This window comes from Ochotona princeps, chromosome 16 (genome assembly GCF_030435755.1).
Source record: "Ochotona princeps isolate mOchPri1 chromosome 16, mOchPri1.hap1, whole genome shotgun sequence".
Taxonomy (NCBI): domain Eukaryota; kingdom Metazoa; phylum Chordata; class Mammalia; order Lagomorpha; family Ochotonidae; genus Ochotona; species Ochotona princeps.
The window spans coordinates 2,348,003-2,372,649 of record NC_080847.1 but is presented as its reverse complement, the minus strand read 5'-3'; the positions used below and the strand labels follow the sequence as shown (position 1 = coordinate 2,372,649).

Below are 24,647 nucleotides of genomic sequence, written 5' to 3'. Positions count from 1 at the left end.
CTCCTAGGCAGAAGCTGAGGGTAGACTGAGAACTCAAGGTCTGCTGCTGAGAGATGTGGATGTTGGCATAAGAAAACCCTCAGTTCACTGCTGTTTCCCTATCTCTGGTCTTCCTCCTGCACTTCCTTCATCTTCTCCCTTTAGGGTTTGCAGCCCTGGAGAGATGGAGTTAGAATGGGAGTCGCTAGCTGTGGTTGGCTGGCTGAGCGTGTGCCTTCTGCCTGGTTTCTTGCAAGTTGGAGGTTCTGCAAGGTGTCCAAACAGGTGAACCAAAAACTGCCAACACTTCCAAGGCTCTAAGTCCTGCATGCCTGAACCTTCTAGCAACCCCGCATTCACAGACCCCTTTGAGCCCCAACCCACCCTACCCTTTTTTCTCCTGGTCTCAGGCCTCGTCCCAGACCCCAGTGAGACGCTGGTGGCCACACCTTGGAAGTCGCCTGCCTTCTCTCAGCCTCGGGTCTCCCTGGCGGGGGCTCGGCTGGCTCCCCCAAGCCACCCTGTGGACCTCTGGCTCTCAAGGTTTCCTCAGCTGCTGGTCCCAAACCTGCAGGGGCTACAGCTGCTGGTGGGTGCCTCAGGAAGAAAGGGGTGGGCAGCTGGAGACCTTGACCTGTGTGTCTGCCAAGACCGGAAGGTCTTAGAGGGTAGGTTGGCTTAACTGTTTAGAAGTGGATTGATAGAATTTGTTGAGAAGCACTCTGCAGCAAGCCTGCTGGATGCTGGGGTCCTTTCCTCTGCTGTGTCTCCAGACCTCTGGTTCGTGCAGCTCTGAGTGCTGGGTTTGGTCCAAGCTCCTCCCACCACTGTGGGGTGAGGTGGTTGAGACAGATCCCAGACCTGGAGATGCCTAAGGGCTGACCAGGCTCCGCCCTCCCTTCACCACCTGGGAAGCTGAGGCAGGACGCTCTGTGTCCTGTGCAGTAGAGCTGCCCTCTGTAAGGAATGGTGGGTGGAGGGGGGGAAATTGTCCCTAGTAATAGTTGAACCAGTGTACACATTTCCTGTGGGGAGGGGGCAGGGACCCTCTGTCAGTTTCCTTTGAGGATGGGAATCACCCTCTCAAATATGCTTGGGGCCTGGTGAACCGCCTGGGGTGGCAGAGTTGTGCCCTTTGGTCTTGGGCCTTGATTAGTCACCAGCCCTGGCGCCTTCATAAATCAGCGGAAGGCATTTGCTGATTGAGTAACGTGTGGGCTGTGTTCTGGCCCCTACCGTTACTGAGCAATCTGTGTGTGTGTGTGTGTGTGTGTGTGTGTGGCAATTCCTTGCTTTTGGGTTTGTGATTTTTTTTTAAAGATTTATTCATTTTATTACAAAGTCAGATATACAGAGGAGGAGAGACAGAGAGGAAGATCTTCCATCTGATGATTCACTCCCCAAGTGAGCCGCAACGGGCCAGTGCACGCCGATCCGATGCCAGGAACCAGGAACCTCTTCCGGGTCTCCCACGCAGGTGCAGGGTCCCAATGCATTGGGCCGTCCTCGACTGCTTTCCCAGGCCACAAGCAGGGAGCTGGATGGGAAGTGGAGCTGCCGGGATTAGAACCAGTGCCCATATGGGATCTTGGGGCGTTCAAGGCGAGGACTTTAGCCGCTAGGCCACGCCGCCGGGCCCTGGGTTTGTGATTTTATGAAATTCTCCCGTCCTTCTCTGTCTGCACATTGCTCTGCTTGTTCTCAGGACTCTTCAGTTCTTGCAGCACAAGGTGATTCACCTGCCAGGCCATCAGCTCCCTCTCGTTCCCAACCCTCGTGTGCTCCTTGTTGCTCCTGCTTCCTCTGTTCTCTCTGTTTTATTTCCACTTCTCTGCCATATGATGAACAGCCCTTTGCATTTTTGGCCTCAATAGGATTTAGAAAGGACCCGGACCCGCTCTGCATGGTGCTGGAGCCGGGGCGTTTCCAGGCTGGTTCCATTGTGCCTCCAACCACTGCATTTCACCCTCCCCATTCAGGCCCTCCATCGGCACCAGGTCCCCATGACCTCAAATGAAGCTGCTTGAAATTGTGTCAGCTGGGGTAACTCAATTCCAAGACAGGAAAGCAGCGTCCAGGGCCTCTGACTGGCACAGCCCAGGCAAAGGACGCTCACAGCCACCAGCAGCCAAGTCCAGCCCGGGGTGGCACCATCCCTGGTGACCCCTGCCGATGGGTTCTGGGAAAGTGAAGGCAGGAGCCCACCCTGGTCCATCACCCTGGACAAGGGATGAGAATTTGCCTCTGAGCCAATGAACTGTGCCCCACTGGACCCTAGCCTCTTCCCCCAGACCCTGGCTTCCTTTCCAAAGAATGGTGGGATAAGAAGCCTCCCTCCGCACACCACCTTGGCAGCAGGGAGATCCACACCCTCAGCCACCAAGCCACCACCTCCCCACCCCACAGGGAGGCTCAGGGCTGGGACGGGAAGGCACTGGCAGCCAGGCCCTCCCGCCTGGCCTGGACCCCTGTTCCTTGCCTTCTCTCTGCATCCCCACCCCAGAGCTTTGCTGGACTTCCCATCAGGTAACCAGGGACTCCCAGAAGTCCCAGCATCATCAGCAAAAACCATGTGAATTTTCCTGCCCCAGCCCAGGCAGTCAGGGACTGTCACTTTGCTGCACTGCATTCTTTGCGGCCATCCCAGAGGCTCCTCTGGGGTCAGGACCCGGGTGGCGCTTCTTGTTGGAAGAGGGGGCAAAGAAATTGGCACAGCAGAAGGTATGTTCTGGGGTGGCGGCATGCATGGAGCTGGTGTGCAGGGTCTGAGGGTGCATGGGGTAGAAAAGAGAATAGCATGTGGGCAGCATGAGCCTGCATGGGCCAGCTGCTGCCGCCGTGGCTGCAGGTCAGGGGCCCTATTGTGGTCCAGTAGGGACCCCAGGGTCTGCAGCTCAAACCATGTTTGCTGTACTCTGCAACAGAACAGCCCTGTGTGCTCAGATACAGCTGTGTGAGCACGCAGGTGAGGCAGGGAGCCCTAGGGCTTCAGCCAGTCCTCAGCAAACGGGCTGTGCCCCAGCCAGAGGCCGTTCCCCAAGCCAGAAGCCACAGAGAAGCAGGGGGCAGAGGAGGACGGGGCGGACCCATGGACAGTGTCACCAGCACATATTGGCTAAGGCTGGGCCCTGAATCCCATCACCTCGGATGGAACAGAACTCCCCTCCTGTGGATGAACTCTGTCCACTGCTGTGACATGGTACTGGCAGGTAAGCACCATTCCAGATGTGAGGGGCCCTGTATGCAGCCCAGTGCTCCAGGGAAGGTGAGGAGCACCTGGTGTGTTGGTCAGGAGGGGACCAGGTATCCATAGGCCTGTCTCCAGCTGGACATTCCGTGGTCAGCTGGACCCTTCCACGATCGGCGCTGTGGATGGAGAATTATGGTTCAGTGAAGTTTGGTATGGGTGGGAGCAGGGCCAAGTTAGAGGAGCAAAAAGCTCAGGGTGACAACCAACCAACCAACCAACCAACCAACCAGGTGGGGGAAGCCACCGTGGGACACAGGTTCTCCAAAGGACAGCTCTGGCTGTTGTGTTGAGAAAGCAGAATAGGGGCTGGGCAGAAGGCAACATTACTGCTGGCTAGTGTTAGCACCAACCTCAGGGCATCCTCCAGAGAGTGCACTGGAGCAGGATGGTCTGGGGCCAGGAGCACAGATTCCTAGGCCCACCTGTCCAGCTGAATCAGCTGCTGCTGGGATGGGTCCTGCCTTTCCCCCGAGGTTCCAGGCATGCTGGGATGGGCCCTGCCTTTCCCTGAGGTTCCACGTATGCTGGGATGGGCCCTGCCTTCCCCTGAGGTTCCCACGCATGTCCAGTTTGAGAACCACTGTCCTGTTGGGGTTACCTTCCTCCTTTTTCCAACCACAGCTGGAATCCCTCCCCAGCCCCCAGCAGCCACACCAGGCAGCTCTTGCGAAAAACTGGCCTCTGGACCATGGCCTAGGCAAGCTGAGGCTTCCAGCTGGGGAGGACGAGGGAATGCCCTGGGCACACACCTCTGCGTGCTTCCTGTTGACGACCGCAGGAAGCCCTGGGTGTGGCCCAGACCCTTGAATGGGCCTGCAGTGTTTGCTGACCGCTAGCCGGGTTGGCTGGTGGCCTTGTGCGCTCCTTGGCCGAGATCAGTTTACCAGGCCTAGTGTGATGGTGATTCATTCCCCCAGGGGCCCTGGCCCCGCTCCTTCTGGCTTCCACAGGTGCTAAAAATACACGACTCCTCTCAGCACTGCTGGGTTTTGGGTGCCCCAGTGTGGGGGGCCTGTCTGTTCCAAGCTGACCTGCAAGAGGCCAGGGTTGCAGTCCTGTGCCCAGAGCAGGCACTAGCTCATGTCTCCAGGACGTGGGCAGAACCCAGGACTGTGAGCCAGACACAGGCTTTGGCTTTGGTCCTGTCCCCATCACCTGGTACCTGGCCCAGAGAGGTGGTGCGTCTTTAGGGGCTGATGCGGCTGGGGAATCTGTGTCCCTCAGGGTGTGTGACCTACAGAGCCCAAGTCCACCAGGGGCTTCAGGGACAGCCATGTTCTGGGGAGCCCTGAAAGTGATGGCTCCCTGTTGGAGATGGCCTGCACCTCTGAACGTGCCATGGAAGACACTGTTTCATCCCCTCGGTTGGTGAGGAGTGTGTGTAGGCAGCAGTCAGCCACAAGGTTTCCCTCTGTTTATTGACATGTATTCATTCATTCATTCATTTGTTCATTAGTTCCTTTGAAAGGCACAGCAACAGCAAGAGACATGGAGAGGTCTCAGTGGTTCTACCCACCTGTTCAACTCTCCAGAGGGCTGCAGCACCCAGCCCTGGGTCAAGGTAAAGCCAAGAAGCAGCAACTCCACCCAGCTCTACCCCCTGCTTGCCCAGGGACATTATCTGGGAGCTGGATGGGAAGCAGAGCAGACCTCCGGCAGGGGATGGCAGCATTGCATGAATGGCTTCTGCGGCACCCCTAGTGGCATCTTACACGGTGCAGGCTCCAGGCAGCAGGTGACAGGCGACAGATGTCAGACCTGACTTCAGATCAGTTTCTCTCCGTGCACAGGCACATCTGACAAGTCCCGCCTCTCATAAGCACCCTGACCCGCGCAGCATCCCCGGGAAGCACCCTGACCCGCGCAGCATCCCCGGGAGAGCTGTGCATATTACAGCCTGGAGCATGACGGGAAGGGGAAGCCTCTCTGAGGTTCCATCCTGTGCACCTGCTGCCTGTTCCACACGCGAATCTGGATGGACTGAGAGGAGGAGGCAGTAGTTGCCCCTCACAGACAACTGTGGTCCAAGATGTTTCTGGGGCTTTCCATTTAACATGACAATTCATACGTTTGAAGTAATTCTCACGACGGTGCATTGCTGTAATTGTTCTATTTCATTAGTTGTTCATCTCCTACTGAGCTTAATTTATCATTCAATTAGACTTTACCAGAGCTGGGGGGGGGGGCAATAAGCAGAAGCTCTGGGGATGTCAGCATGTTCACTGTGGGGGCCTTTGAACATCTCTCCCATCTCTCCCAGCAAAGAGGTTGAGACACATGTTGCATCAGCATTTAGCTAAAATCCCCAAGGGGAACTTCCTGGGAAGGAAGGTTGCTTTCAGCTCACAGTTTGGAGGTTTTGGTTCAGGATCTTTTGGCCCTGTTAGTCTGGCTCTGGGTGGAGGTTGGTCCTGATGGAGCGTGCAGGGGAGCTAGGAAGCAGGGCAGCAAGGCAGAGCATAGCCTAAATATCTGAGTGACTGGTGAGACCCAACTTTGAAGGGCAAGCCACCCCAGACCTCTCTCTGGCTCCATCTCCCAGCTGCCATGATTAGATCAAGTTACAACCAAATCTGTCAATAGCTCATGTGAGCTTGTGTGAATGAGGGGGTCCTGTTCCATCCATAACAGGGTCATGGGCAGTGCTGAATGGTGTGCCTGGCCTGGAGGCAGAGTGTGGAAGACTAGGGACAGGGACAACTAGACCCAAGACTCCCACTAATGTGGGACCTGGGGTCGTGCCAGGCCAGATGGCCACTCACTGGATCCTTGAAGCCAGGCCGGGCCTGCCTGTCCTCTGCCCCCAAGCCTTCACCTAGTTTGCTGGTGTTCTTGGTCTCAGTGGGGAAGTTCATGACACATGGAAGCCTCCCCCTTTCTTTCTCTCCCGGGAGACTGTCAGCCTCAGAATCTGCCCACAGAGCTGACTCAAAATCAGGTTCTAACCAATACATGAGCAGGGCCAATGACACTTTGTTTTATATGCAAATCACTTCCAGGCAAGCATGGAACAAGCACAGTTTAGCAATTCCCACCTATAAAATAGTAATTACACTTTTTTTTTCCAACTTTCCATTAAAAGAAAGTACCTTAGTGGGGAAAGGAACAACCCATGTGACCAGCCAGTCAGTTGCTGAGCCTCTGCCTGGAGGTCCCAGGGGTGCTCCCCGACAGAGTTGTGTGTGGCACCCCGTGCTCGGTGCCTCCCTCTGGAGATGCCCCTTGGCAAGACATGGCGTGAACGGTGGAGAAGCAGCCCTCAGGGAAGTTACACACTTGCTGGGGGGCAGGGTTGGAATGGCAGCCCAAGAGCGGGAACAGAAGACAGACACAGGGGAAGTACCATCCTCTGATTCACTCTCCAGATGTCCAACGCTGGGACTGTGCAGGCTGGAACTGGGAGGTGGGAACTGAACCTACGTCTCTATGTAGGGAAGGGAGTCCAGCTGCTCCAGACGTCGCTGCTGCTGCCTGCCACGGTGCGCGTCAGCGAGAAGCTGGCATCAGCAGCGGGAGGCGGGGGTCGAATCCGGCTGACTGGCCTTAGTCCAGATAGGATCATTGCCTCATGCCATGTAGCCAGCAGGTGCACCGCTTCACCTCCCTGCAGGACGGCTCACGAGGGCGTCTGATGGAAATGAAAGACAACGCCCTGGGTGCTCCCTGCACCCACAGAAGGCCAGTCATACCTGTCGGCAATCCCTGGGACTCTGGGCCTTCAGGTTATGTCCAAAGTGGATTTTGTGAGACCTGGTCTGAGCTCTGCCTGTGACTGATCTATGTTTCATCTCAAGGTGCCCCCTTTAAGCAAAGTCACACAACTTTGCCTCCTCACTGTGCTCTGTGAGAACGACATGAAGTCACCTGTCCGCTCATTCATTCCTCTCGTTCTTTTCTGAGCAGCTACCGTGGATGTCTGGAACCATCCTAGGTGCTGGAAAAATACCAGGGAATGAGACCACAGAGCTGCGTTTTCGGAGCTTAGGTTCAGGGGAGGAAGCAGAGGACAGCCACAGAAAATACATTCAAGAAAGAAGGCACGAGAGGAAGGTATGAGCAGGCCAATACCCTGTTGGGGGAGGGGGAGGAGGCTTCTGGAGGGCAGAAAGTTCCAGGCTAGCAGGGAGGAGCACCACGGGGCAGGTGTGAGATGTGGGCTGAAAGCTGGAGTTCTCACCATCATCGCTGACTCCAGAAAGTTCTGTTTTTGTGACGGATTGTGTTTATCACGCCGAAAATCAAGATGGAAATATCTGAAAACTGTATTTGACAAACAAACTTACCGTATACCATGCAAATCAGTTTCTGGAAAATGAGAAATAACTTTTCTACAACAAAACATTTTGGGAGAAGACTGGTACAACTTTGTGTGTGTTTCCACAGGTCTCCTTCCAGTGTGAACGCATCTGCAAACAGCTGGGTGGGTGCTCCTTCAGTTGTAGCCCTCCACCTGCGATGAGACCCTTACACAGACAGTGCATTCAAGAAAGGAACATTTTCCTTAAAAAAAAATTCCCAAAAGGAGTACCTTTAAGATACATGTAGATGGAGCCTAGTATGGTAGCCTAGTGGCTAAAGTCCTCACCTTGCACGTGGCAGGATTCCATATGGGCATCGGTTCTAATCCTGGTGGCCCCGCTTCCCATCCAGCTCCCTGCTCGTGGCCTGGGAAAGCAGTAGAGGACGGCCCAAGGCATTGAGATCCTGCACCCATGTGGAAGACCTAGAAGAGGCTCCTGGCTCCTGGCTCCTGGCTTCGGATTGGGGTAGCTCTGGCTGTTGCAGCCACTGGGGGAGTAAATAAATGGATGGAAGATCTTCCTCTCTGTCTCTCCTCCTCTCCACATATCTGATTTTCCAATAAAAATGAAAATTAAAGGAAAAGATACACATGGGTATTTTTGTTGTCGTTATGCCCAAAACAGAGGTGTTTCTGGAAGGGATAATCCACAGGGGAATGTGGAAGTCCTGGGGTGAGCTCTGTGTGTTCTCATCGACTCACACGTAACTTTTTTTTTTTTAAGATTTATTCTTTATTTTATTACAAAGTCAGATATACACAGAGGAGGCGAGACAGAGAGGAAGATCTTCTGTCCGATGAGTCACTCCCCAAGTGAGCTGCAACGGGCCGGTACGCGCCGATCCGAAGCCGGGAACCAGGAACCTCTTCCGGGTCTCCCACGCGGGTGCAGGGTCCCAAAGCACTGGGCCGTCCTCAACTGCTTTCCCAGGCCACAAGCAGGGAGCTGGATGGGAAGTGGAGCTACTGGGATTAGAACCGGTGCCCATATGGGATCCCGGGGCATTCAAGGCAAGGACTTTAGCCGCTAGGCCACGCCGCCAGGCCCTTACACATGACTTTTTAACATCTTGCGTCAGTCATTTGGAAAACACTGATTCCCTGTCACTGTCATGCAGATCTTTCAAATGTTGAAAATTTCATTATTCATCGCTTTAAAAAAAAAGGGGGGGTGGGGGAGGGAGTTTCTTTTATGTGCTCCCACCGTTGTCCTCATGAGAAAGGTCCTGCCAGCGCTGGGAACAGCCTGTGAAGCTGGGGGGAGGTGTGCTCTCAGACCCAGGGTCACACTGGAAAGCCTGAGGTACGTCACAGGCGATGAACACAGTCAAGTGTACTCCGCCACTCTGGCGCCAAGCGCTCCTTCCTTCCTTAGCTCCTCGGGCAGAACCACCATGACAATTTGCACAATGGATGAAGCTCTTGCTCTGGGCTAGATGTCCCACTAAGCTGCCCACATGCCAGGCTGTTGTCATGAGCTGTTTTCCCATGGCCTTGGGTGGTATTCTTCCATTTTACAGGTGAACAGACTGATCAAGCCCATGACAAACACTCATGGGGACCTAGTTCAGAGGTAACCTCCTCGGGCAAATTTCCTGCTCTTCTTGACCAATAACAAAAGTTCCCTGGGTAATGTGGAGTGGCTTTTGAGGCCTCCAGGCTGTGCATACTTGGCAGCTGGCTTCACTTCCTGCTAGCAAGGTGCTGCAGAGAAATCTCCACCCCAGCCCCACCCTGCCACCCTGACCAGCCCAAATCTCACCAGACTGAACTCCGGGTGTGGCAGCGCCTGTTCCCTAGGGTTGTGGGAGAGAATCTGTCTTCCTGCTCTTTCCAGCTTCCCCAGGCGCTGGCAAGCCTCAGCTCCTGGTTCCTGTTTCTGTGTCTGAGCATGCGGCTCAGCATCTTCAAACTTTGCTTTACCCTGCTTTCCCACTGTCTTGGCTTATGCTTCTCTCGCCTCTTCTCTTTTCCTTTTAAGGATCCTGTGCAGGGCTGGTGCTATGATGCAGTAGGTTAAACTGTGGTCTGCAGTGCCGGCATCCCACCCATATGGTCTTCGGTCTAGTCCTGACTACTTCCACCTTTCTGCTATTGCATCTGGGAAAGCAATGTGGGATAACCCAAGTTCTTGGGCCCCTGCACGCACGGGGGGGCGGGGGGCGGCATATACCCACAAGGGAGACCTGGAAGAAGCTCCTGGCTCCTGGCTCCTGGCTTCTGCCTGGCCCAGCTTTGGTTGTTGTGACTATTTGGCAAATGAAACAGCAGCTGGACGATTTCTCTGACTCTCCCTCTTTCTGTAGCTCTGCCTCTCAAATAAAATAAACAAAAAGAAGGTTAGGAGTGATTTTGTTGATTATAATTATTAAATTTATCTTTTAAAAAATTACCACAGGGTCCGGCACAATGACTCAATGACTAAATCCTCATCTTGCAAGTACCAGGATCCCATTCAGGCACCAGTTTGTGTCCCGGCTGCTCCATTTCCCATTCAGTTCCCTGCTTGTGGCCTGGGAAAGCAGCAGAACATGGCTCAAAGCCTTGGGACCCACACTTGAGACCTGGAAGAAATTCCTGGCTCCTGTCTTTGGATCAGCTCAGTTCTAGCTGTTGTGGTCACTTGGGGAGTGAACCAGCAGGTGGAAGATCTTTCTTTCTGGCTCTCTTTCTTTCTACAGATTTGACCTGCCTTTCCAATAAAAATAAATTTGAAAAAATGATCAGAATGGCAGAGAGAGAGGGAGAGAGAAAAGAGAGAGAAACTGTCTATGGTGGTTTACCTCCTAAGCGCCCACAACAGTGAGGCTGGGCCATAGCCGAAGCCAGGAACCGGGATCTGAATCCAGGACTTTGACTTGGCAATGTTTGCAGGGTTTGCGTGAGCAGGAAGCAAAAATTGGGAGCTGCAGCTGGAACTCCAAGTTAGGGATCCTTGGGGGCTGTGAGTACCCTGATCACCAGGCTAAGTGCCTCTCCCCATTACTGTAAGTAAATATATTTTGTGAAGCAAAAGAATAAATCAAACACAGACTGCATGGGCACCGGTGGACTTTAACAGTCCTGCCAGTCTCTATCCATACGCAAATCTAGTTTTTCTGCAGTTGTAATTATAGCATAGGCATAATGCCATAGTCTACTTGCCCAAAATTTTTTTAAATAAAAGGTTTATTTATTTTTATTGGAAAGAGAGAAGGAGAGACAAATATTTTCCATTTGCTGGTTCACTCCCCAAAGGACTGCAATGACCGGAGCCAAGCCTATCTGAAGTCAGGAGCCAGGAACCTCTTCTGGGTCTCCCACACGGGTGCAGGGTCCCACGGCTTTGGACTGTCCTCTATTGCTTTGCCAGGCCACAAGCAGGGAGCTGGATGGGAAATGGGGCAACTCGGACATGAATTGGTGCCCACATGGGATCCTGGCACATGCAAGGCAAGGATTTAGTCAGTAGACTTTCGTGCTAGGCCCTTTTCCTAAGTTTCATTATGAAATTTTTCAAACATGAAGTTGAAAAATAGCACCACTTCGCCCCAGCACTCCACACCAGCAGCTATTAACATTGGGAAAGTTGTACTTTCTCTATCTATATACCATTTCTTGTGCATACAATTTTGTTTTTCCTTGAATCATTAAAAATAATTTGCAAACATTATGATATTCACACATAATTTTTGCATATCCTAGCAATGAGGGATTCTCGTAACAGTGACAACAAAATCATTATTACATGATGAAAGTTAGTAGTAATTCACTAATCACATATATGTTATCCATATTCTGAGTTCTCTGATTAAAAACCCCAAAAAACAAAAATAATAGGGGCCAACAGTGGGTTAAGCCATCCATGCCAGATGGGCTGCTCCATTTCCCACCCAGCTCCCTGCTCACTCACCTGGGAAAGCCCCAGAGGATGCTGCATGTGCTTTGGTGCTTGCGCTGAGGCAGATCAGAATCAAGCTTTGCTTTGGCCCAATCCTGGGCATTGTGGTCTGGGGAGTGAATCAGTGGATGAAGATCTCTCTGTAGCTGCCTTTCAAATAAACCAATAAATCCTAAAAGCAAACAGTAGCACTAACTTGTAACACGGGGGGAGGGGTGTTCAACTGAGATGCATTGTATCCGATTGTGTCTTCTTTGTAGCACTTGTATTTTTCAAGGCATCAGGTGTCCACAGAGCCGGGGCTGTTTTATACAACATAGGAAGGGATTTTGTTACTCTCCTCTGCTGAACCCAGGGTCTGGCCACTACGGTGGGGTAGGTGTACTGAGGATTACAGAAGCCTGTGACAGTCCTCGGGCTCACTGGATTCTTCACACAAATCTCAGATTTAGCATTGGGGGTGGGCCTTGGCCCCCAGGCCTGGGCACAGTAGCTGAGGGGAGGGGGTGGGCAAGAAGGGCTCAGCAGGAATGAAGAGTGACCCGGCTGGGGGCCAGGCCACAGGCTGCTCACTTTCTTGCTGTGTTATTTCCAGGGCAGGCACTGAGGCCGGAGTGAATGAAGGGTAAATGAATGACGGGAACGCCCTCCATAAACCTAGAGACACCCACCCCGCTGCCCCAATGCCTTCGCCCTAAGGGGGCTCTCGGAGAGTACCTCCGGGCGCTCGGGCCTGCGGAGACCCCGGGAGGAGACCCCGGGAGGACCTCGGGCGTCCGGGTCCTGCCGCCAGACCACCATCACTCTGGTGGTGGCCACAGGCAGGTGGGAAGCCGTGGGGCGCGCCCGCTGGCCCCTCTCTGCACCTGCACGCCCTTTTCCCTCGAGGGAAAAAGGTCGAGGCCCTGGTTCCCTGCCAACCCCGCACCCGCCGGGGCCGAGCGCGGCTCAGAGTCCACCGGCCGCCGGCCAGGCCCCGGGCGCCCGCGCACGCCCATCTGCCGGCCGCGCACGCGCAGCAGCGCCCCGGCGGCCCGCGCCCCGCGGCGCGCCGCCAGTGCGCAGGCGCGGCGGCCCTTGCGAGTGTGGATGTGCGGGCGAGAAGATGGCGGCGGCGGGGGAAGCAGCGTGAGCGGCCGGGCCGCGCCGAGTCCCATTCAAACGGGCCGCCATGGCCCTCCGCAGCCCGCAGGTAGCCGGCGGCCCGCGCCCCCGGCCGGGAGGCGCCCGAGTCCCTGCGGGCGCGCGCGACGCGGGCGGTGGGCAGCGGGCGGGCGCAGGCGGCCCGGAGCGAGCGTGGCGGGTGGGGGAGGGCGCAGGACCCGCCGCCCGGGCCTAGGCCCCGGTCCCGCAGCCCCCGGCCCCGCATCTCCCGGCGCTCGGACCCCTGCCCCCGGCCCCGCATCTCCCGGCGCTCGGACCCCTGCCCCCGGCCCCGCATCTCCCGGCGCTCGGACCCCTGCCCCTTATCTCCCGGCACTCGGACCCCTGCCCCTGGCCCCGCATCTCCCGGCGCTCGGACCCCTGCCCCTTATCTCCCGGCACTCGGACCCCTGCCCCTGGCCCCGCATCTCCCGGCGCTCGGACCCCTGCCCCGCAGCCCCCTGGCGCTCCGATCCCCCAGCCCGCGCTCGGACCCTGGACCCGCAGCATCCCAACGCTCGGACCCCTGGCCCCAAAGCCTCCCGGGGTGCAGCGGGGCAGCACCACCCGGGCCGCGTGGGGACCCCACGCCCTCGGCGCGCCTCTCAGCCCGCTGGACGCCGCGGGGCCGGCCAGTGTGCGGGGGTCCCGGCCCCGAGGTGCGGCGAGGGGCAGGCGTTCCGCTGGGGCGAAGCTGCGCGGGGCGTGCTGGTGCGCACCGGGCTGCCGGCCTGTGCGCCCAGGCCTGGAGAGAGGGTCGGGGCCCGCGCTGGCCAGGGTGGAGTGCACCTCGCTCCTGAGACGGGCCGAGGGCGGGCAGCTCTGGGGGTCCTCTGTCGCCCACCGGATGGTGATTTTGAGTGGAGAGCAGCCAGGGGAGGTGTCCAGCCTGCAGTGGAGCTCCATTTGGAGCTCTGGGAACTGACGCCTGCGTTGGTACCATCTCCTGGCGCTTGTGAAAGAAATGTGGGAAAAGGAAGTCAGACTGGCTATTTGGCAAATTGGTGGCGAGTAAAGCGACGGTCGCTGCTTGGGCCGTGGCTTTGTGCGGCCCTTTGGCGCCTCAGGTCGGTTTGGTCGGACCTCTTTACGAGTGACTTTGCTATCTACTGCTATCCATGCGGGTTGTGAGTTTCTCAAGTCCTTCAGTACAAAATATGTGTGTATATATAGGATGCTTCAATTTTATTAAGTTTATGGCATATTTGCTACCAGAACTACTCCGCCCCCCCCCTTCCTACCGTATTACCTTTTTGTTCCACTCGTGAGCTTACCTTTGCTAACTCTTTAGTTCTTCTCAGCCGAGAAGAGAAACCTGAGAGTGTTGGGGAACTTGTGCAGATGTTTTTCTCCCGAGAGATTTGGTGCTTAATTTCCCCCTGAAATTAGCGTGAACAAGTTTAACACTCATTGAGGTTTCAAAATGAGGGGAGCGTGCTTAGACACAGATCACTTCATTTGTTTAATAAGAACCAATCACAATGCATAGTGGGCTGGAAAGTTAATGAGGTTAATGAGTGGTGATAATATGTGAACCACATTGTCATTTCAAGCTTATCCTCATGGGCCCAGAGCTTGTGTTCTTGCGAGTGGATTGCTGTGCACATCTTTAGAAACCGGGAGCTGCGGTTTGTTGGACTTTGACCTGGAGCCACGCATTGGGGTAAAGTTGGGTGATTTCTGTGTGCTTCAGGTACCAGAGGCGACAGTTGGAGCTCTCAGTTTCTTTTGAAAGGCAGAGCTGGAACCTGCCTGAGTCTGGCTGAGCCTCTGGTAGGCGGGACCTGCAGCTGCCTGTGTTCTAAGCTTGTAGCATCTCTAGTGCCCATTCTTTCATTCATTCATTTGCTCAGCAAATACTGGTCACTTCAGCACTTGCAGGCAGGGTGATATGCCTGGTGCTCGTCGTCTGTTGGGAATAACAGCCACAAGTTAGCAAGAAAGGTCTTTTTAAAAAAATTGATCCGTTAAGGCTACGGTTTGCGGTTTTTAAGTAGGCAGTAGCCTCTTTCTGTAATGTTGGAAAGTATTTGTTGAACCTCTTACCCCCTCCCCAAAGTGTGTAGTAAGAAACTTGGAAACATTTTGAGCTTTCTTACTTAGAACATGTTAACAGAGTTGGAGTGTCAGTGTATCTCTGCTCTGGATAATTGTTGCCAAGAGGGACATGGTAAAGCCATGGGGCTCTTCTTAGTTCAGACAGGATTTTGTCATTGGAGCTGTGGAGAGTGGAATTTCACGGTCAAGCTGGCTGGTTCTTGTCCTGGTCCATTGTGCAGATTCACTTCCGTTAGGGAAGGAACGCGAAAGGGAGAGATGCTTTGCATCGCAGATTCACTCCCTGAATGGGCACATTAGCCAGGGCTGAGCCATGCTGAACCCGTGAGCCGTGTGGATGGCAGGGGCCTGATCACTTGGGCCGCCTTCCACTGCTTTCCCAGGCGTGTTAGCAAGGAGCTGGATCTGAAATGGAGCAGCTGGGACTTGAACCAGTGCCTTTATGGGATGCTAGCTTTGCCCCGGTGCTGGTCCCACCCCAGTCATTAGCTCCTTGTGGCGGTGTGGCCCCTTACTTTAATGATGTAGTTGGTTCTGGTTCCTCCTGTGTGACAGTGTTACCTTTTCTCTCTGTCCCCGAGTCACCGACAGCGGATGAGTAACATTCCTGGGTAAGACGTGTGTTTATTGGAATCTCACGTTGTAAGCAACTACTTACTGTGCTGACAACATATTTAGGGAGGATGGTTTCCTTTGCACAGAGACCCCACAGTATTTGAGCATATCCTGAGCCAGAAGTGTGTGTGTGAGAGAGAGAGAGAGAGAGAGAGAGAGAGCGAGAGAGAGCGAGAGAGAGCGAGCGAGCTGAGTAGTGCAGTGTGGTCGTGTCCATGGTGCTGGTGTGCCACATTCAGGGCCTGGTCTTTGTGGGGCTGAGCCCACTTGGTGGACCAGCGTGTGCAGGAATGACTGAGTGATGAAAGGGCTGCCTGCATTCTAAATTCTTTCATAGAGCAGATGTTGGGGGGCAAGATATTTTGTGTTAGGGGAAGTGAGGTGATATAAGCAGGCTTACAGAGGAAGCTTCAGGGGTGGGTGATGGTTATTTAGTAGCAAGCACACTGGCCACATTTACTCTGGTGTGCTCACATATATTCCGCTAGTGGGGAAACATTGTTTCATCTCCACTCTCAGATCACTTACATTGACGTTGTTTTGCTTTGCCTTTTTTTTTAAGCTTTCTTTATTTAAAAATGAGAGTTATACGGAGAGAGGAAGAATGAGTAGGAGCGTCTATGCTGGCTTACTTCTCAGATAGCTACAATGGCTGGGTCTGGGGAAGCCCGAGTCGGGAGCCTATGTGGGTGGCAGGAGGCCAGGCAGTTGGGTTATCTTCTGATGCTTTTCTTGGGCCATTAGCAGGGAGCCGGATTGGAAGTGTAGCAAGTAGGACTTGAACCAGTGGCCATGTAGAATGCCGTGATCATAGGCAGTGGTTTTACTTGCCGTGCCACAAAGCTGGCCCCTTGCTTGTGTGTTTTACGGATTTCAGCCTGTAGGGGCTGCTGCGATGGCTCTGGGGTCCACAGCGAGCCTGCTTGCTGAGGGCACTTGTTACTGCTAACTACAGAGTGTGAGGAAGACTGAAGCGCTTGCTCTTACATTTTGCGGTAAGGCTGCTGCATTTCTAGTTACTGCCACACATGCAAGAATTGCTGTCGTGTAAAACAGATCAAGCTGTCTGCAGTGGAATTTGCTGGCCTTGGGCCGTTGGATTGCTACCATTTATCACTAGGGCTACTTCAGCAGTGTAGATGTTCGCTTCCAGAGACTTCGTGTGCTTGGAGTGCAATTTTCCTGTGTGTCAGTGGTCTTCCAAAGGTCTTTTCTGTCAGCACAGGCTGGGTTAGGAGCTGGTGTGGGAAGAAGCCAGGACGCGTGTGGTCCAACAGCCTCACAGCTGGATAGCTCACGGGATTTGTTTGACTGCGTCGGGCACCTAGGGGAGTCCTCAGGTCCTAGGCTTCTCGAGAGCTAGCCGTTTCCTGACTGTTGTCAGCTTTTCTGCCGTGACCCCATTTTCATTGAAGGCACCTGTCCATCTGCATTTCTGTTCCACCCCGTTCCAACACGGCCTGTCCTGCCTGCTGCCTTCTGGGAATACTGTGGCCAGGGTGAGGTTGGGCTGGGAGGGTTGGGGTGGGGTGGTGTTGTAGCTGTTTCTTGAGTTATGTGAGGGACAATACAGGTGGTGTGGTAGAACCCATGGGTGCGTGCATGAGGTGCCCGCCAACCAGTGTCTGTAGCCAAGGACAGCTGTTCTGTAGGCCCATGACTAACGCATTTGAGATGAAGGAGCTTGGTCAGTAGGCAGAGAGCCCGCCCTGGTACCTGCAGGATGGGCTGCACATCTGGCTGCCTCATGGAGAGCCCGCCCTGGTACCTGCAGGATGGGCTGCACATCTGGCTGCCTCATGGAGAGCCCGCCCTGGTACCTGCAGGATGGGCTGCACATCTGGCTGCCTTGTTTTGCCTTTTTCGCCTTCGTATGAATGGCGATAGAGTTCTGTTTCCTTGTCATTTGTTTTTGTGATGAATCTATATTTGGTTTTGACACACTGGTGTGTCCTTGCTTTTTGTCCTGCAAAGTAGTCTTGAAACTATTAAAAGGTATTCTGGGACAACTCTGGGCTTATGTGTGCATTGGCAGTTTGATGGAAAAAGCCTGTGTATGTGTTACTGTTAACTTATGGATGTGTGCCCTGTGCCCCGCTGTAAGAGACCACAGGTGGAGGAAATCGGCATTAAAACTGCACAACAGGGGCTCGGCAGCGTGGCCTAGTGGCTAAGGTCCTTGCCTTGATCCCATATGGCCGCTGGTTCTAATCCCAGCAGCTCCACTTCCTCTCTATCTCTCTTCCTCTCAGTATATCTGACTTTGTAATGAAAATAAAATAAATCTTAAAAAAAAAAAAAAAAACAAAAACTGCACAACAGAGAGCTCGTGTTACACGCCTGTTTCTGTGGATGAGTTGGAGTGCGCAGGTAACACTGGCTGCCCCCCAGCTCCTCCCTGGGCTGTGCCTAGTGGGCGCCTGCCCTGGTGAGGACGCTCTGGGCTGGTGCTGTGAGGGCCTGTCAGAAAGAAGCTGGCGGGGCTCGGCGGTGTGGCCTGGTGGCTAAGGTCCTCACCTTGATCCCGTATGGCCGCTGGTTCTGGTCCCGGCAGCTCCACTTCCTCTCCATCTCTTCTCCTCTCAGTATATCTGACTTTGTAATAAAAATAAAATAAATCTTTAAAAAAAAAAAAAAAAAAAAAAAAAGAAGCTGGCGTGTTTCCGAAGCCATGCAGTAAAGCCAGTTTCTGTAGATTATATTTGGAAGTGTGGACCTTGTAGCTGGAGCTGTGAAGAGCATTTACTAGACGACGATAGGAAATCTCCATTCACCTTCCAGCCTCATGGATTGCAGGCTGCGTTGTTTAACAGTACTTGCATAAACACGATAGTGTTTTTTGCTGTGGATTTTTTGTTTTGTTTTGTTTTGTTTTAGATTTATTTATTTTTATTGGAAAGGCAGATATACAGAGAGGAGAGACAAAGAGGAAGATCTTTTTTTTTTTTTTTTTTTTTTTTAAACAGAGGAAGATCTTCCGTCCGATGATTCACTCTTCAAGTGATTGCAATGGTTGGAACTGAGCCAGTCCAAAGCCAGGAGCCAGGAGCTCTTCCAGGTCTACCACATGGGTGCAGGGCCCCAAGACTTTGGGCCATCCTCGACTGCTTTCCCAGGTCACAAGCAGGGAGCTGGATGGGAAGTGGGGCCATTAGGATTAGAACTGGCAACCGTATGGGATCCCGGCACGTGCAAGGCGAGGACTTTAACCACCACGCTATCACTCTGGGCCTGCTGTGGATGTTTTTACATCCGTTTGACCTTGGTCAGGGCCAAATTATTGGCAAATTTACCTGGTGTTCTGTGCCCACAGGCTTTGGAGGGGTGTGGTTTGCTTTACGTGTATTTATTTCCATTGACTTGAAAGGCAGAGAGGAGAAAGGTGTCTGTTGGTGCACTCCACAAATGCTTACAGTAGCCAGGGTTGGGCCAGGGACTCCCTCTGGGTCTCCCATGTGACTGGCAAGGGGGTTCAGACACTCGGGCTGCTGTCCCCCACTTTCCCAGGTGCGTTAGCCGGGGTTGGTTGTGAACCAGAGCAGCCGGGATTTGAGCTGGGGCTCTGGCTTGGGGTGCTGGCCTCGCCGCGTGGCTTAGTGTTCCACTGTGCCGCAGGCCCGTCCTCTGGGTATTTTGAGTAGTAACTTCCCTTAAATGAGTGGCAAGACGGCACTCACTTGATTGCAGTCTGAAGTAAGCCTTCTGGTCTGATCATTGAACCGAGGAGTGAATCTGTAGTGCTAACCATTGCAGTCATGGCTTTTGAAGGATGAGTCCGTCTGTAAGTGAGCTGGTGTGTAGCGTGCCATAAGCTTCTTTGGCTGTGTGGCTGTTCTGTCCTGTGTTTGGTCGTGGCTTCTCAGAGGCGTCGGGTCAGGCTCAGAGGTTGTGACTTGAGTCCCGTGATTGTATGTGGGCTTTCCTGAAGAGCTGATAAAGGAGTAATGGTTCACACTTGACCTGCCTGTGATGGTTCCTCATTGAGAGTTTTTGAAGTGAACCAGTGAATGAAATAAAGAACTGAGCCTGCCTTTGAAAGGCAAGGGACTTGTACACACAAGCATGCGTCCGTTTGCAGATTTACTCCCCAGTGTCCCACAGGAGGCAGGTCCCCCGTGTGGGTGGCAAAACCCAACCCTCGTGCAATCTTGGCTGCCTCTCATGCTCTGCAGTGGCTAGAAGCTGGTCAGGTGCCAGAGCTGACCCAGGGTTCTTAGATGCTAACTGCTAGACCAGATGCCCAGCTCTGTTGATATCAGTTTTAATTAGAAAATAAACTCTATTAAAGTGCGTAGATACTGCAGAGAGGTTTAAAATAAACAGTGTAATTCTCTCAGATCCTTAATGATGTTTCTTTGCTGTTTTTTTTAAGTTCTGATTTAAAATTATTACTTGAAAGGCAGAGTCACAAGGGAAAGGAGGAGAAATCTCATTGGTTCATCCTCAGAATGGATACAACAGCAGGAGCTGGGCCAGTCCAGTGCCAGGAGCTTCCTCTGGCTCTTCCGTGTGGGTGCAGGGGCCTAAGGGCTTGGCCTTCTGCTGCCTTCCCAGGCACATTAGCAGGAAGCTGGATCAGAAGTGGAGCAGCCAGGCCTGGAACTGGCGCTCATGGGCTACTGGCAATGGCTTAATTTGCTGAGCCACAACACCAGCCCCAGTTATCTTATTTTGTAATGCTGTCTTCGCCAACAAGGTTGTCAGTGAGCTTCGCTTCGCACTGTTTTCAGAATCCTGAAGGTCTCCACTCAAGTAAGGCTTCCCACTCCTACCTGGTTTTTACTGTGGAGATGGAAGTGGCTTATTAGACCCGTAAACTGGTGACTATGAACCTGTGGAGGCTCCTGACAGTAAACGTTGTCCAGGAGAGTTTTTCTCCTGTTAGAGAGACCTTTTGAGGTATGTGTTGCAGCAGCCATGCTGCCTGGTTTTGGGGTTGTGGTCGGACACTAATGGCCTTTCCCTGGAGGACAGGCCCCTTGGTGGGTGTAGTGTAGTGGGACCCCTGCCATGAGCACAGTGGAGAGGTGGGTAACCCACCTGAATGTTCCTTCATTGTCTCTGAAATTGTATTTTCCTCTTTGCCTGCTGTGGGATGTCAGTGCAGCTGCTTCCCAGCTCAGTCCACCTCCCCAGAGCCCTCCCCTGCCTTCAGCCACTTGGACTTTAAGAAGATACAGCGAGGTCTTCCCAGGGTAGCACCTGTCCTGGTGGAGTTAATGTGCAGATTAGATATGCTCCTTCAGAACCACTTAGAAGGGGTTTCTCTGCTGACTGTTCTGAAGGACTCCAAGACTAGAGAGAGGAGTAGAGGGCTGCCATGCGTCACGGTGGCAAGCTGGTGAGAGGGAACTGCTGGGTGGGGGTCTTCCTTGGTGTGGTGATTGTTCTAAGTCACTGGAGCAGCCTGCTGGAGCACATCTGCTTATCTGGAGGGCCATTTGTACATTCAGCAAGTACCAAGCAACCGAGAGCGGAGTGCCGAGTGGGGCCCACATCGTCTCCTGTACAGGGAGCTCACGGGGTCCAGGGAAGCGGACAGTGCCTCGTGATGTGGTCATCACTACACTGCCTGTGTTGGTCTGTACCAAGAAACATGTCCCCAGGAAAGAGGATGCAGTCTGGGTGAAGGCGATGCGTCAGCTGGGTTGTAGCACCTGGGTTAGTGGGAACAGTGTGCAGTCGGAAGGGCGTGTGTGGTGGCCTTGTGGAGGGAGTGTTTGGGGCACTTCAGAGGAGCCAGAGAGCCCCTGATGAGAAGCAGCCGGAGGGGTTCCAGAGGGACTCCCCAGTCACTCTGTCCAGTGTGCAGGAGGCTAAGGTTGCGTCCAGACTCTGGGGAAGAATTTCCTGGGTTCTCCAGAAGGGCAGAGCAGGTGTGGCGTGATCCAGGAGCCGACTGTGGAGGGACTGAGGAAGGCAGAGAATGCCAAGTGCTGGGGAAGCTCTTTGGAGAGGCGACTTCCGTGCTGAGCAGCATGGGGCCGTGGGAGTAGCCTCATCCACATGAGGCCACACAGAACAGTCAGCATTGCCTCTTGTGGGGTTGGTGGTGGGATTGTGCAGGTTGAAGCGGTCAGGCAGCAGGGGCAAGGAGCTCTCAGGGGGCCCTGTGCCCCAGTGCTGCTGCCCCGATGAACACGTGTTGTTGGAGTGGGTCCTTCCCGTGTGCTGGGCTCAGCCTCCCGGGGCCTTCCTCCAGATCTGCCCACCTTAGTACCCTGAGCATCTGGTAGCCCCTTTCTCCGGGACAGTGAGGGCAGGCGGCTCTGGAGGCCCTTGGTGGTCACTGGATCATTAGGGAAGGTGGCTCAGGGATATGGTTCTCTTTTTGGGGGTGTCAGGGGAAGGTCACCTTTAAAACCAAACACTGTCCTCTGATTTTATACCTATAAAATATTAAGGAAAAATACATCCCATGTGCAATTCCAGGGCTCTGAGACGACATCTGTGACTGTTTCCTTTCGGAGTCAGTGTTTGTCACAGTGTTTCTTGGTCTGGACTCCGTCTGCTCACATCAGGATCCCCTGGCACCTGCGTGTTTAAGAGGTCCCTGGCTGTGGGGAGAGGCTCAGCCAGGGCCCCGTGGGACTCACTGTGCGGCTTTCTGCTCTTACCCGTTGAGCACTTGTTCGTAGGTAGGAGTCACCGGATTGTATTTTACGTTAGACGAAAGCTATTGTGTCTCTGGTCTAGCTTTGTAAGTTAACAAGATTTTCAGTGATTGAGAGCAGAGGAAGAGGACTCGGCCATCGGCTGGCTGAGCCTGCAGGTCCCAGTGAGAAGCTGCCCGCAGCAGGGCAGGCTCCCTGGCCGGCCGGGCGGGGCGCAGTGGCAGGAAGCTGGAATCTTTGGTGGAACTGGGACCAGACCGGCACACTGTAGGCAGTGTGGCATGCAGGTGTGCTCCCCCAAAATGCTCACCCCAGACACTTTCACTGCTGCTGCAAGGGAGCTCTGTCGTGGTGCCTCACGTCCACGTGGCCAACATGGGAGCAGCCACTCGTGCTCTTGGGCCAGTCCAGGTGGGAGCTACTTTTCTGATTCTCCTGAAGCCCAGTGGTTATTTTCTAAGGAGGTGTGGAGCATTTGATATTTTTTTTCAAGATTTAAATTTTCTATTTGAAAGGTAGATTTTACAGAGAGGAAAGACAGAAAAATACTCCATTTTCTGTGCATTCCCTAAATGGCCGTAACAGCTGAAACCGACCTGGTGGGAAGCCGGGAGCTGGGACCCTTCGCCAGTCTCCCGTGGGGTACAACACCCAAGGACTCAGGCTGTCTTGCTGCTTTCCCAGGAGCATGAGCAGAAAGCTGGACCGGAAATGGAGCAGCAGTATTTGAACTGGTGCCCCACGGGCTTCTGACACATAGAGGCATGGTATGTCATCCTGCCAGCCACCCAACAATATTTTCTAAAAAGACCAAAATGAAGTAAGTTGCTGACTCTTGGCTTGGACCTGTCCCAGCCCTTGCTGTTGCAGCCTTTTGTGGGGTAAATCTCTGTCTCTGTCACTCTCCCTTTAAAGTTAGTTAAAAACAAACAAAAAGTGTGTGGGTGCTTGGCGCTATAGCCTAGTGGCTAAATCCTCATCTTGCAACCATCAGGCTCCATGTCTCGCCTGCTCCACTTCCCATCCAGGTCCCTGCTTGTAGCCTGAGAAAGCAGTGGAGGGTGGCCCAGGGCCTTGGGCTTCTGTACCTGCAAGGGAGAACCAGAAGAACCTCCTGGCTTTGGATCGGTTCGTTGTGGACACTTGGGGAATGAGCCAGCTGTGAGAAGGTCTTTCATCCTGTGTCACCTGCTCTCTGGATATCTGCCTTTACAGTAAGTAAGTAAAGGCATAGTGGCCGAGTCAGCTGTGTTTTACACTGGTGTCCCTGAGTTCGATACCCGTCTCTGGCTTTTGAGCCCTGGCTCTTGCTAGTGCCCACCATGGGACCCTGGTGGCAGGTCATCGCCGTCTCCACCCCATCTTGTGCTGTTGTACGCATTTAGGAAGTGAGTCAGTGAATGGGAGCTGTCTGCCATTCACCATGGAATGAATGATTTCTTTTTTTTTTTTTTAAGATTTATTCATTTTTTTATTACAGTCAGATATACACAGAGGAGGAGAGACAGAGAGGAAGATCTTCCGTCCGATGATTCACTCCCCAAGTGAGCCGCAACGGCCGGTGCTGTGCCGATCCGAAGCTGGGAACCTGGAACCTCCTCCTGCTCTCCCATGCGGGTGCAGTGTCCCAATCTTTGGGCCGTCCTCGACTGCTTTCCCAGACCACAAGCAGGGAGCTGGATGGGAAGTGGAGCTGCCGGGACTAGAACCAGTGCCCACATGGAATCCCGGGGCTTTCAAGGCGGGGACTTTAGCCGCCAGGCCACGCCGCCGGGCCCAGAATGATTTCTAAGCTTTCTCTAAGGTTTTACAGTATTCTCCTTATTTCTGTTTTACAGGGTTATGGGCTCTGTTTTGTTTTATGTTATGTTATGTTATGTTATGTTATGTTATGTTATGTTATGTTATGTTATGTTGAAGATTTATTTATTTTTATTGCAAAGTCAGATATACAGAGAGAAAGAGAGACAGAGAGGAAGATCTTCCGTCCAATGATTCACTCCCCAAGTGACTACAACGGCCGGTGCTGCACCGATCTGAAGTTGGGAGCCAGGAGCTCCTCTGGGTCTCCCATGCTGGTGCAGGGTCCCAAGGCTTTGGGGTGTCTTCCACTGATTTCCCAGGCTACAAGCAGGGAGCTGGATGGGAATCGGGGCCTCGGGGATTAGAACTGGTGCCCATATGGGATCCCGGTGCGTTCAAGGCGAGGACTTTTGCTGCTAGGCCACTGTGCCGGGCCCTGTGTTTTATTTTAATGGATTACTTATTTGAAAGATAGGCAGACCAAGTCCTCTGACATAGGTATCTATTTCATTTTTTAAAGGTTTATCAATGTATTTGAAAGGCAGAGTTACACAGAGAAGGAGATTGGTTTTCCAGCTGTTGGTTCATTCCCCAGGTGGTGTATTGGCTAGAACTGGGTTGGTTTGAAGCCAGAAACTTCCTCCGGGTCTCCCACGCGGGTGCAGGGCCCAAGGCTCTGGGCCGTCCTCCGCTGCTTTCCCAGGCCACAAGCAGAGTGCTGGATGGGAAGTGGAGCAGTTGGTACACAAACCGGTGCACATTATTCCAGGGAACTGATAGGCACATCATATCTGAGTTACTTGTTTTAGCCTGGGCTGTTTCTCAGCAAGTGCAGGTCTGAGTTCAGATGGCAGTAACTGACGCAAGCACTTGCCTTTGCTGGAGTGGCCAGCACCTGTGTGCTGTGAGGGCTCCGTGTGCAGAAGCCCCCTCTGCTCAGTCGCTGTCTCAGCAGCTCTGTCCGCTGACAGTGAGCGGGAAGGAAAGCTTGAGGGTTGGCTTTGG

General features: G+C 53.6%; 2 protein-coding genes across 2 annotated transcripts in view; one reads left to right on the top strand and one right to left on the bottom strand.

The window, feature by feature from the left end:
* The window catches only part of COTL1 (coactosin like F-actin binding protein 1), a 63,215-nt gene extending 50,865 nt beyond the window's left edge, over positions 1–12,350 (bottom strand). The window contains exon 1 of the mRNA XM_004584061.2: positions 12,346–12,350. The gene's annotated coding sequence lies outside the window, so the exon portion shown is untranslated. The remainder of the gene's footprint in view (positions 1–12,345) is intronic.
* A 109-nt stretch (positions 12,351–12,459) lies between these two features.
* Positions 12,460–24,647, top strand: part of USP10 (ubiquitin specific peptidase 10) — a 53,298-nt gene continuing 41,110 nt past the window's right edge. The window contains exon 1 of the mRNA XM_058674371.1: positions 12,460–12,601. Coding sequence (XP_058530354.1) covers positions 12,581–12,601 — 21 coding nt within the window. The 5' untranslated portion in view covers positions 12,460–12,580. The remainder of the gene's footprint in view (positions 12,602–24,647) is intronic.